Below are 12,603 nucleotides of genomic sequence, written 5' to 3' on the forward strand. Positions count from 1 at the left end.
TCATTGTACTGCAGAAGAGGTTTACTTTCGGACTATCACTCCACAATGCAGGTCCAATGGAATGTACTGATTATTAAGGGCATCCTTCAGTGGCCTTCCTAGGGGGGTGCGGGCCGCACCGGGTGACACCATCACCGGGGGTGCAGGAGCAGGATGCCGGCACTGATGAGAAAAGGTATTTAGCAGTTTATATTAACTAAAATAATTGCATTTCCATATTTTGTGTACTGTGGAAGACCAGATATAAAGAATGCAGGGTCCGGGGAGAGCGGATATAGTGAATGCAGGGTCCAGGGAGAGCGGATATAGTGAATGCAGGGTCCAGGGAGAGCGGATATAGTGAATGCAGGGTCCGGGGAGAGAGGATATAGTGAATGCAGGGTCCGGGGAGAGCAGATATAGTGAATGTGTAGGGTCCAAGGAGTCTAGATATAGTGAATGCAGGGTCTGGGGAGCGTGGATATAGTGAATGCAGGGTCCGGGGAGAGCAGATATAGGGAATGCAGGGTCCAGGGAGAGCAGATATAGTGAATGCAGGGTCCGGGGAGAGCAGATATAGTGAATGAAGGGTCTGGGGAGACCAGATATAGTGAATGCAGGGTCCGGGGAGAGTGGATGTAGTGAATGCAGGGTCCGGGGAGAGCGGATATAGTGAATGCGTGGTCCAGGGAGAGCGGATATAGTGAATGCAGGGTCTGGGGAGAGCGGATATAGTGAATGCAGGGTCCGGGGAGAGCGGATATAGTGAATGCAGGGTCCTGGGAGACCAGATTTAGTGAATGCAGGGTCCGGGGAGAGCGGATTTAGTGAATGCGGGGTCCGGGGAGAGCGGATATAGTGAATGCAGGGTCCGGGGAGAGCGGATATAGTGAATGTAGGGTCCGGGGAGAGCGGATATAGTGAATGCGGGGTCCGGGGAGAGCGGATATAGTGAATGCAGGGTCCGGGGTTTAGGAACATTTTATGTACTATATGGACAGAAGTAAAAATCCCGTAGCATATAAAACAAGCCATCTTTATATTTTATTTTGTACCTTACATATTGTATGTATCTGGTATGTATTGTATCTGTGTAGTTAGCTGTTTCTGTAAATTTCAGTTTTATTATTATACAGGATTTTTATAGCGCCAACAGTAAAAAAAAAAGTGATCCGATTTTATGTTCCTTTTCCTTTTTTTTCTTCTCTTGATTAGTGTGAAATTATAAAGGTGTGCGCTGAGATGTGACCGTAACCTGCAACGTAGGCGGGATCTTCCTGAAGGCATCCTACAGGCTTCGTTGGGCTTAGAGGCCGTTTACCCCCTTCAGGATGGACGGTAAAATAAATCTTAGCGCCTGAACCCGCTTTGAAATTTTGGTCTGTGTTAGTAAAACTGAACATATCATTACAACTCTGTCCCGGTGAATTTTTACCTGTTTTTTTTTTAACCCCTTGCCCTCCAGAGGATTTCCCCCCTTCCTGACCAGGCCATTTTATGCAATACGGCGCTGCGTTACTTTAACTGACAATTGCGCGGTCATGGGATGCCGCACCCAAATTAAATTTACGTCCTCACAGCAGAGAGATAGAAAGCAGCATGTCCATGCTGAGAGGGATCTGTGTTGTTTACATACAGATCTATGCCCTCTCAGGTCGAAATTTGCCATCCAGGAACTTATGATTGACATCCTCACGAGCCAATAGCAGCGCGGGTAGGGCGGTGCGCGCGCCCTCCACCCGGAAATGCAAAATCGTGTACAGTATATACCGTATTTCCGTGATTTTGCCCAGTAAAGCCGCCCTGTAGCAGTACATCTGCTATGGGGCGGCAGGTAAGTGGTTAAAGATAGAAGTCTCCTTGTAGTAAAAGAACCATTTCTAAAGTCGGGGCGACTTCAGTTAATTAAGACCGCTCTCATTGACTAACGTGGGACTTCACATGTCATGCGACTTGGGGGGTCTCACAAGTCAGATCCCAGCTCGCGGCAGTGTGAACCCAGCCTTACATGATTTAGTTATCACCGATCGTTTTCAAAAACGCATCATTGCTGGTAATATCTGACCCATTCCCACTTACCCATCGTTAATGAATCCTTTACTGTGTTATTCTGAGACTTGTTACCACTCGACTGTTACAGATCAGCTGAATTTATAAGTAAGGCACCAGCTGGACGTCATGATGGAGGACTGGCCGCCCCTTACATCACCGGGTAAGAGGAGACTTTTCATTTCTTGTATTGAGGATCCACCTAGATACACACATCCTCTGATAGAAAGACATAGAAACAATGTATTCAGTCAGTGTGTGTGTTTCCTACAGATGGATCCAGTAATGGGAACCCACCAGAGAGATGTCCCCGTCCTCTGTATTCCCGGGACTCTATACGGAAGGGTCACAAGATCTTCAAGGGTTATCTAGTAAGCAAGAAGAAAGAGTATAGATACAATCTAATCTGTCATAATTGGCAACTTAACCCCTTCCAGTCCAGACACTTTCACCCCCTTCCAGTCCAGGCCAGTTTTCAGCTTTCAGCACTGTCACACTATGAATGACAATTGCGCGGTCATGCAACACTGTACCCATATGAACTTTTTTAGCATTTTTTTCAAGACAGATAAAACTTTATTTTGGTGGTATTTATTCACCACTGGGATATTTATTTTTTTTGCTATATAAATAAAAAAGTCCAAAAATTTTGAAAAAAATGTTTTTTTCTTATAAAATTTTGCAAATAAATAATCTTCCTTCATAAATCTTGGCCAAAATGTATTCGGTTGTCCTTTTAGCAAAAAAAAAATAACCCAAATTAGTTTATAACCAAGAATTATAATTTTTCAAAACATTTTCTTACATTTTTATTTTTTTTATATATTTTTTTTTTTTTAAACATACCGTCACCATGCTGACACTGTACTACTTGTGGGGGGTGATGAAGAATTTTTTTTTTTTTTTACACATTGCTTTTACACCCATAAAAACTGTAAAAGCAATAATTTTTCCTTCTCTCTGGCTGCATTCTTGCTGCCATTGAGAAATACTGTGAGAGCTGTGATTGGTCACAGCTTGTCACAGGGTTCAAGGCTGTTGTGAATAGCCTTGTACCATGTGATCTCTGTGATCATTCACATATTTCACACATAGTAAGCAATGATATCAGGAAGTGACATCTTGTTTACTACCATTCATGTGATCACTGATTGGCCAATCAGTGATCACATGATCAGGACCTCACACAGAGATCCCATACAGCGATCGGTGTTCCACAGCGGGCCCGGATCGCAGTGCGTGCTCCCAGGGAGCGTGCACAAGCTAAAATGAACGGCAATCCGCCCCTGCACTGCTCCCTTCTGACCGTTTATATACATGGGCCGGACGGGAAGTGGTTAAAGTGACACTAAACAATATCCTTCGTCTCCAAAAACATGCCATACACCTCCACTACTTGAAGTGGTTGTATACCCTTCCATGTACCCAGTGAAGTCACTGGCCTCAGGTGATACACAGAGATGACACAAAACCTTCTACATACGTTGTACTTAGACATGTTCGGTTCGTTTAGTTCCCAATCAAAATTGGGACAAATTTAAACGAATCTGAAATAACGAAACAAAATTTGGCAGGAATTCAAATCGATCTGAATTCAAAAACAAATTTGAAATCGAAAACAAGGATTGAATGAAATAGAATAGAAAATAAAGGAATAGGTAAGAATACAAAAAAAAAGTGAAAAGAAAAGAATAGAGTAAAACAGAACAAAATATGTTCTGTTTTACTTTATTCTGTCCCTGTATTCGGATCTCCCATCCACCCCGTATACGGATCTCCCTTCCACCCCGTATACGGATCTCCCTTCCACCCCGTATACGGATCTCCCGTCCACCCCGTATACGGATCTCCCGTCCACCCCATATACAGATCTCCCATCCACCCCGTATACGGATCTCCCATCCACCCCGTATACGGATCGGCCATCCACCCCGTATACGGATCTCCCGCCCTCCCCGTATACGGATCTCCCTTCCACCCCGTATACGGATCTCCCGTCCACCCCGTATACGGATCTCCCATCCACCCCGTATACGGATCTCCCATTCACCCCGTATACGGATCTCCCATCCACCCCGTATACGGATCTCCCGTCCACCCCGTATACGGATCTCCCGTCCACCCTGTATACGGATCTCCCATCCACCCCGTATACGGATCGGCCATCCACCCCGTATACGGATCTCCCGTCCTCCCCGTATACGGATCTCCCTTCCACCCCGTATACGGATCTCCCGTCCACCCCGTATACGGATCTCCCATCCACCCCGTATACGGATCTCCCATTCACCCCGTATACGGATCTCCCGTCCACCCCGTATACGGATCTCCCGTCCTCCCCGTATACGGATCTCCCGTCCACCCCGTATACGGATCTCCCGTCCACCCCGTATACGGATCTCCCGTCCACCCCGTATACGGATCTCCCATCCACCCCGTATACGGATCTCCCATCCACCCCGTATACGGATCTCCCATCCACCCCGTATACGGATCGGCCATCCACCCCGTATACAGGGTTTTACTCTATTCTGTCCCTGTATTCGGATTGCCCGTCCACCCCGTATATGGATTTCCCGTCCACCCCGTATACGGATTTCCCGTCCACCCCGTATACGGATCTCCCGACCTCCCCGTATACGGATCTCCCGTCCTCCCCGTATACGGATCTCCCGTCCTCCCCGTATACGGATCTCCCGTCCTCCCCGTATACGGATCTCCCGTCCTCCCCGTATACGGATCACTCGTCCACCCCGTATACGGATCTCCCGACCTCCCCGTATACGGCTCTCCCGTCCTCCCCGTATACGGATCTCCCGTCCTCCCCGTATACGGATCTCCCGTCCACCCCGTATACGGATCTCCCATCCACCCCGTATACGGATCTCCCATCCACCCCGTATACGGATCTCCCATCCACCCCGTATACGGATCACCCATCCACCCCGTATACGGATCGGCCATCCACCCCGTATACAGGGTTTTACTCTATTCTGTCCCTGTATTCGGATTGCCCGTCCACCCCGTATATGGATTTCCCGTCCACCCCGTATACGGATTTCCCGTCCACCCCGTATACGGATCTCCCGACCTCCCCGTATACGGATCTCCCGTCCTCCCCGTATACGGATCTCCCGTCCTCCCCGTATACGGATCTCCCGTCCTCCCCGTATACGGATCTCCCGTCCTCCCCGTATACGGATCTCCCGTCCTCCCCGTATACGGATCTCCCGTCCTCCCCGTATACGGATCTCCCGTCCTCCCCGTATACGGATCTCCCGTCCACCCCGTATACGGATCTCCCGTCCTCCCCGTATACGGATCTCCCGTCCTCCCCGTATACGGATCTCCCGTCCTCCCCGTATACGGATCTCCCGTCCTCCCCGTATACGGATCACTCGTCCACCCCGTATACGGATCTCCCGACCTCCCCGTATACGGATCTCCCGTCCTCCCCGTATACGGATCTCCCGTCCTCCCCGTATACGGATCTCCCGTCCACCCCGTATACGGATCTCCCGTCCTCCCCGTATACGGATCTCCCTTCCTCCCCGTATACGGATCTCCTGTCCTCCCCGTATACGGATCTCCCGTCCTCCCCGTATACGGATCTCCCGTCCACCCCGTATACGGATCTCCCGTCCTCCCCGTATACGGATCTCCCTTCCTCCCCGTATACGGATCTCCCGTCCTCCCCGTATACGGATCTCCCGTCCTCCCCGTATACGGATCTCCCGTCCACCCCGTATACGGATCTCCCGTCCTCCCCGTATACGGATCTCCCGTGCTCCCCGTATACGGATCTCCTGTCCTCCCCGTATACGGATCTCCCGTCCTCCCCGTATACGGATCTCCCGTCCACCCCGTATACGGATCTCCCGTCCTCCCCGTATACGGATCTCCCGTCCTCCCCGTATACGGATCTCTCGTCCTCCCCGTATACGGATCTCCCGTCCTCCCCGTATACGGATCTCCCGTCCTCCCCGTATACGGATCTCCCGTCCTCCCCGTATACGGATCTCCCGTCCTCCCCGTATACGGATCTCTCGTCCTCCCCGTATACGGATCTCCCGTCCTCCCCGTATACGGATCTCCCGTCCTCCCCGTATACGGATCACTCGTCCACCCCGTATACGGATCTCCCGTGCTCCCCGTATACGGATCGCCCGTCCTCCCCGTATATGGATCTCCCCTCTGCCACGTATACGGATCACCCGTCCACCCTGTATACAGATCACCCTTCCACCCTGTATACAGATCACCCTTCCACCCTGTATACAGATCACCCGTCCACCCTGTATACAGATCACCCGTCCACCCTGTATACAGATCACCTGTCCACCCTGTATACAGATCACCCATCCTCCCCATATACAGATCACCCGTCCTGTTCATTCAAACGTCTGGCCCCATATTGGTGATCCTCGGTGTGCTGGTGACATTCTCCCTCGCTGATTCTGTTCGGTTCCGGCCGATGATCGCTGCAGCACCCACTTATACAAACCGCCATTGTTAACGCAGGAAGGTGTGCGTTTGGATCAGACACTTGCATTCATTTAACATTGACACCCGCACCAGATGGCATGAACGCCATGTGATTGCAGTGCGGTGTGAGAAACGCACAGGATTCGCAGCTTGTCCCGCACATTAGGCATTGGTGTGAACCTGGTCTACGAGATTAAGTCTTGTTTTGCTCATCTTATAAAACTATTACTAACTAAACTTGTTTGTCTGATCCAGGGGGAAGGCCTAATCGTTGTTAAAGTTAAAGATGATGATTTGTTCTTTGGGGGAGATGATCCGTGTAAGGAGGAGGAAGATCCTCCAGAGATCAGCCCAGGTGAGTAATAAACACTAAGTCCGGCCATACATGGGGCGAAAATCAACCTATTTTTCTCTGAACCTAAGAATAATTGGCCGATTTTCGCTCTGTTAGTGGGTCAATGGCACCTGCTGATTTAGATGGCTCCTGCCCTTTTCGGTAATCGGAATGTTGGAAAATTTCATGAAAAACTACCGATTTTCGACTCAATGATGGTCAAATCGTACGATTGTTTTAAAAAATAAAATATGCGCATGAGCCGTGATGTGGAAGAAGTTTTGCCTGTTATATGGGGTGAACTTTATGACTTGGTCGGCCGATTTTCGAAATCATTGATGGCACCATCGGATTACCGAGCCGACGTTTCCGTCGTTTGCGGGGTTTGGGGTTCGAACCATGTATGGCCTTCATAACCCCAGGTTTACACTTGAGCGTTTTCCGCAGCGTCTTGCAGAAACGCAGTACAGTCCATTTACCATGTTTTCCTATGAGACACATTTACATCTCTGCGTTTTCTCCCAGTGCTTTTTTCAGAAAGAGTCGGGGACTTGGTTTTATAGACTTCAATGGGAAAGCTGCAGGAAAACATATATTGCGTTTTTACCGCGTTTTTGATGCGTTAATTGCCGCGTTTTTGATGTGTTTCGCATTTAAAATCTGCCTAGCAACAAGAAAAAGAAAGACGCAGCAAAAACGCAATACAGAAACGCAACCTGCATTAGTGTGAACCTTGACTTCACCACACCTTAGCATGCATTGCGTTTTTGCCGCGTTTTTGATGCATTTTGCATTTCAAATTTGCCTATACGGTTTTTTTTTAAAGGTTGAGGGACTTTCTGGAACGCAAACCGTTGCGTTTTTGGTTCTATAGACTTCAATGGGAACGCTACAGAAAAGCACGTATTGAGTTTTTGGTGCGTTTTTGACGCGTTTTTGATTTGTTTTGCATTTCAAATCTGCCTAGCAACAAGAAAAAATAAACACAGCAAAAACGCAATGCAGAAACGCACCAATCGCACCCAACGCAACGTGCATAGGTGTGAACCTTGACTTAACCAGACCCTATAGCCATCAATCACAGTAGTTTTCAATCATGCGATCCTGAATTCCGTCATGACTTTGGGGTCACATGCAGGCCGGAGGCTTCATTTGCAAAAAAAGCCTCTAGTTTGCGGATTCCATTTGGAGCCTGTACATCAGGGGTGTCAGACTTGCTGCCCTCCGGCTGTTGCGAAACTACAAGTTCCATCATACCTTTGCTGTGTTTGCGTTTAAAATCTGCCTAGCAACAAGAAAAATGAAAAAAAAAATGCATCAAAAACGTGGCAAAAACGCAATGCAGAAATGCACAAAACACAACCTGCATAGGTGTACACCTAGGGTAATGGCCAGTTCACACTACATGCATTTCAATTGCTTTTTTCCTGCACCCAAAACGCACAGAAAGTAGGTGATATGGTGGTCAGTGTCATAGTTGACATCAGAGCTTGCGGTTCCAGTGCGTTCCGGTTGCAGGAAAAAAAAAGTAGAACATGCCACATTTTTTCTGTACTGGATATAATCAAACAATAGTGCTGCGCTCCCGTGCTAATTAATTAATATACTAAAGAATTATGAAAAACATTTTTTACCATACAATTGTGTAAAAAAAATAAAAATTATTTATATCATCCTCCTAAAATAAATGAAATGTAGTAATGACCAAAACCAATAAATTCCATCAATCCATAAGCAATATATCCCATCAGCATGTGTCCAGAAACATATAATAAAAAAAGTCCTCCTTTCATGAAATATTATAAAAACAAACAAATGGATTTGTTCCAACACGTGGATGGCTGCGGAATAAATAATGCTCTCTTGTGCGCTCACTTCCTTTTCTAGCCCAATATATAGGCTAAAATAGCTGTTTATCCTAAAAGGATAGATGAGTACAATGTTGCTCTTAACTTCCTTTGGATGGTTCCACGCTACGATTTTCTAATCATCCACCTGGTGTCTCTCCACTTTATACTATCCTATGTTGGTCTGAGGATAAATGGATGGATGGATTTTTCTCCTTCTCTCCTCCAGGGGTCTATTCCTCCTTGTATTCACTCCAAAACTCCACATATATAGTGCCAAAAAAGAAAGCAAGAGATAGTGCTTTATCCTTTAAAAAACACTTTATTGCAAAGCTAGTAATCCCACTCACATGTAAATCAATTATAATCAGCTTAGTAGACAACTCCTTGTGTGCCCTGCACACTTGCTATACTCGCCGTGATAAGCCGACTGGGCGTGGTGACGTCAGAGCCCCTCCCCTACGTGTTACGCTACCGGCCACGTGGCTTCATCAGGGGAAAATGATTCATAATGCGTAACGCGTAGGGGAGGGGCTCTGATGTCACCACGCCCAGTCGGCTTAAAAAACGCACCCGAACGCATCAAGAACGCGCTAAAAATGCATCCGGAATGCATCTGGACTGCGTTCTATAGTGTGAACCGACCCTAAATCCAGAGAAGAGTCCCTGATCCTCCTTGTTCAGTCACTACAACAATCTCTTTTTCTCCTCCCTTCTCTGTCAGTAGACAGCAATGGGGGGACAGTATGTGCCCAGTGGGGGGGGGGGGGGTCAGGAGCCATCAGCCTCTATTAGACTCCACCTCTCCTCCTCACATCATGTCATTGAGACGTGACCAGTCTCCCCCCACACACACTCTCTGGGGTCTCTCATACATCTCAGTACAGGGGGCTTCACTCTCATCTTTATTCACAGACCCCGGAGACACTCAGAGAGATGTCAAAGCTGAGGAGGAGGAAGAAGGACAAGTAAGGATCAAGAAGGAGGAATTTCCTATAGAGATCAGCACAGGTGAGTGAACAGATCCCTCTTAAAGTATTACTAACGGCAATTTTTTTTTTCCGTTTTGGATGGGAGTGGAGAGGGATTAGACCCCGTCAGTTTTTATTACTGTCTGTGCCCCCGTTAAGGAGATCCCCCCTCTCTATTTGTCCCATTCACCATTATCATTGAAAGTCAAAATAAAGAAAATCTCAAATTTTGGGCCGTCCCCAGAAAAGTAATAGAGGGGAAATCTTCCAGTGGGGACACTAGTTCTGGTGACCTGGGGGGTCCCCAAGAGATTCCCTTAATTTCTCTCACTTTCTATTTGGCTATGGGACAGGAAGTGAAGGGAAATCTCCGACATGGGACACAGATGGTGAAAAAAAAAATCTGACAGGGGTTATAACTAGTGATGCACCGACATATCAGCCGCCAAAAATTATAGGCCGAAAATAGGGTTATCTATGTTTTGCTGATAGAAAAAAAGTTGACTTCAATGCCAAATCACATCCCATTGACTTCAATGCAAAATTGCATCCCATTGACTTCATTGCAAATAGGTCCCTAATGATTTCAATGCAAAATAGCATCCTTTGACTTCAATGCAAAAACGTCCCCTATTGACTTCAGTGCAAAATCACATCCCATTGGTTTCAATGCAAAATTGCGTCCCATTGACTTCACTGAAAATAGGTCCCTAATGACTTCAATGCAAAACAGAGTCCTTTGACTTCAATGTAAAAACGTCCCCTATTGACTTCCGTGCAAAATCACGTCCCATTGACTTCAATGCAAAATTGCGTCCCATTGACTTCATTGCAAATAGGTCCCTAATGATTTCAATGCAAAATAGCGTCCTTTGACTTCAAGGCAAAAACGTCTCCTACTGACTTCGGTACAAAATCACGTCCCATTGACTTCAATACAAAATTGCGTCCCATTGACTTCATTGCAAATAGGTCCCTAATGATTTCAATTCAAAATAGCGTCCTTTGACTTCAAGGCAAAAATGTCCCCTATTGACTTCAGTGCAAAATCACGTCCCATTGATTTCAATGTAAAATTGAGCCCCATTGACTTCACTGCAAATAGGTCCCTAATGATTTCAATGCAAAATAGCGTCCTTTTACTTCAATGCAAACTGCGGCCCGCAGGCCAAATGTGGCCCTTTGCTTGCTTTCATCCTGCCCTTGGGGCACTGTTCTTTCCACTGATACGAGGTACTATTCCTTCCACTGACACCAACAATGGGTCACTACTCCCTTCACTGACACCAACAATGCAGCACTATTCCTTAAACGGACACCAACAGTGGGGCACCATTTGCCCTCTACTGACCACAAGTGCTTTGTCATTTTTTTACTTCCACTGACCATCAAGTCTGAGACATTGTCTACTCCCACTGATGCTGAGGCATTTTCTACTCCCAATGTCCACAATCAGGCCCCCCTAAAGCCTGAAGGACAGTAAACCGGCCCTTTGCTTAGAAAGTTTGAAGACCCCTGATTTAGAATAACAGAGTGGCAAAGCTTCCATCAATCAAGATGTAATAACCCCCCATTGTGTTTAGCTGGTTAGTGGGCATGGAGGAAGAGGGAGGGAGTGGGCTGTCATTCACTAGTGTGTATACGCCCACGTGTGTGACTCTATAATCACATGGGCTGCTCAGATGTATACGGAGAAAATGCTTCGGGTAGAAAATACAATGAAAACTGAGCATGTGCAGAGCTGCCAACACTGCTCTGTAAAACCCCCAACTGCATTGGGGACATGGACAAGAGGGAGCAATAGAGAACAGCAGGATCAACCAGGTTTTTTTGCAGAATACAGAAAACGAATCCCATAGTGGCTGAGTATGTACAGAATTTACTGATAGGTTTTTATGATGTGGGTTTAACTGCTTCACCACCACCCTAAAGCAGAACTACTGCTACAGGACAGCAGGGCTGCACAAAATCACGTACAGTGAAGGAAATAAGTATTTGATCCCTTGCTGATTTCTTCCATTTGTGAATGATTGCACCAGCTGTTGTCACCTTCTCACCAAGCTGCTTGGCGAAAGTTTAGTAGCCCACTCCAGCCTTGTGTAGGTCTACAATCTTGTCCCTGACATCCTTGGACAGCTCTTTGGTCTTTGCCATGGTGGAGAGTTTGGAATCAGATTGTTTGATTGCTCCTGTGGACAGGTGTCTTTTATACAGGTAACAAAATGAGATTAGCAGCACTCCCTTTAACTACTTGCCGACCGCAGATAGCCGAATGACGTCTACACTGCGGCCGGCCAGTTCTGGGTGGGCGTCATATGACGTCCTCCCAGAACGCGCTCTCCAGGGCGTGCACCCGGCGATCTCTGTGATCGCTGTGTCCTACGGACACAGCTGATCACGTGATGTGGTAAAAGGCCAAACACAGCGGCCTTTTACCACGTGATCAGCCGTGTCCAATGACACGCTGATCACTGGGAAATGCAATTGCCGGTTCTCGGCTGCACTTTCCTCACACTGTCAGATCGTGAGGAAAGTACTGCCGAGAACCAGCAGTTGTTAGAGCAGGGATCGGCACCGATCATCAGGGCACTGATGATCAGTGCCCTGATGATCGGTGCCCAGCAGTGCCACCCACAAGTTCCACCCACTTGTGCCCAGCAGTGCATCCACTAGCTCTGCCCACCTGTGCCCAGCAGTGCACCCACCTGTGCCCAGAAGTACCACCTAGCTGTGTCCAGCAGCGCCACCCACCTGTGCCCACCAGTGCCACCCACCAGTGCCCATCAGTGCAGCCCAGCGGTTGTGCCAGTCAGTGCCCAGCGGTTGTGCCAGTCAGTGCCCAGCAGTGCCGCCAGTCAGTGCCCAGCAGTGATGCCAGTCAGTGTCGCCTATCAGTGCCGCATATCAGTGCCGCCTATCCGTGCCACCTCATTAGTGC

At 47.7% G+C, this 12,603-nt stretch overlaps 1 protein-coding gene across 1 annotated transcript in view; it reads left to right on the forward strand.

Annotated features, from left to right (window-relative positions):
• Positions 1–865: 865 nt before the first annotated feature.
• LOC149466179 (uncharacterized) overlaps positions 866–12,603 on the forward strand; it is a 28,940-nt gene continuing 17,202 nt past the window's right edge. The window contains exons 1-5 of the mRNA XM_089672793.1: positions 866–1,317; positions 2,120–2,191; positions 2,302–2,399; positions 6,769–6,868; positions 9,610–9,705. Of these exons, the coding sequence (XP_089528919.1) occupies positions 2,158–2,191; positions 2,302–2,399; positions 6,769–6,868; positions 9,610–9,705 (328 nt within the window). The 5' untranslated portion in view covers positions 866–1,317; positions 2,120–2,157. The remainder of the gene's footprint in view (positions 1,318–2,119; positions 2,192–2,301; positions 2,400–6,768; positions 6,869–9,609; positions 9,706–12,603) is intronic.

Source organism: Staurois parvus, unplaced genomic scaffold (genome assembly GCF_062004578.1).
Source record: "Staurois parvus isolate SC_StPar_1 unplaced genomic scaffold, SC_StPar_1.0 ptg000132l, whole genome shotgun sequence".
NCBI classification, from domain to species: domain Eukaryota; kingdom Metazoa; phylum Chordata; class Amphibia; order Anura; family Ranidae; genus Staurois; species Staurois parvus.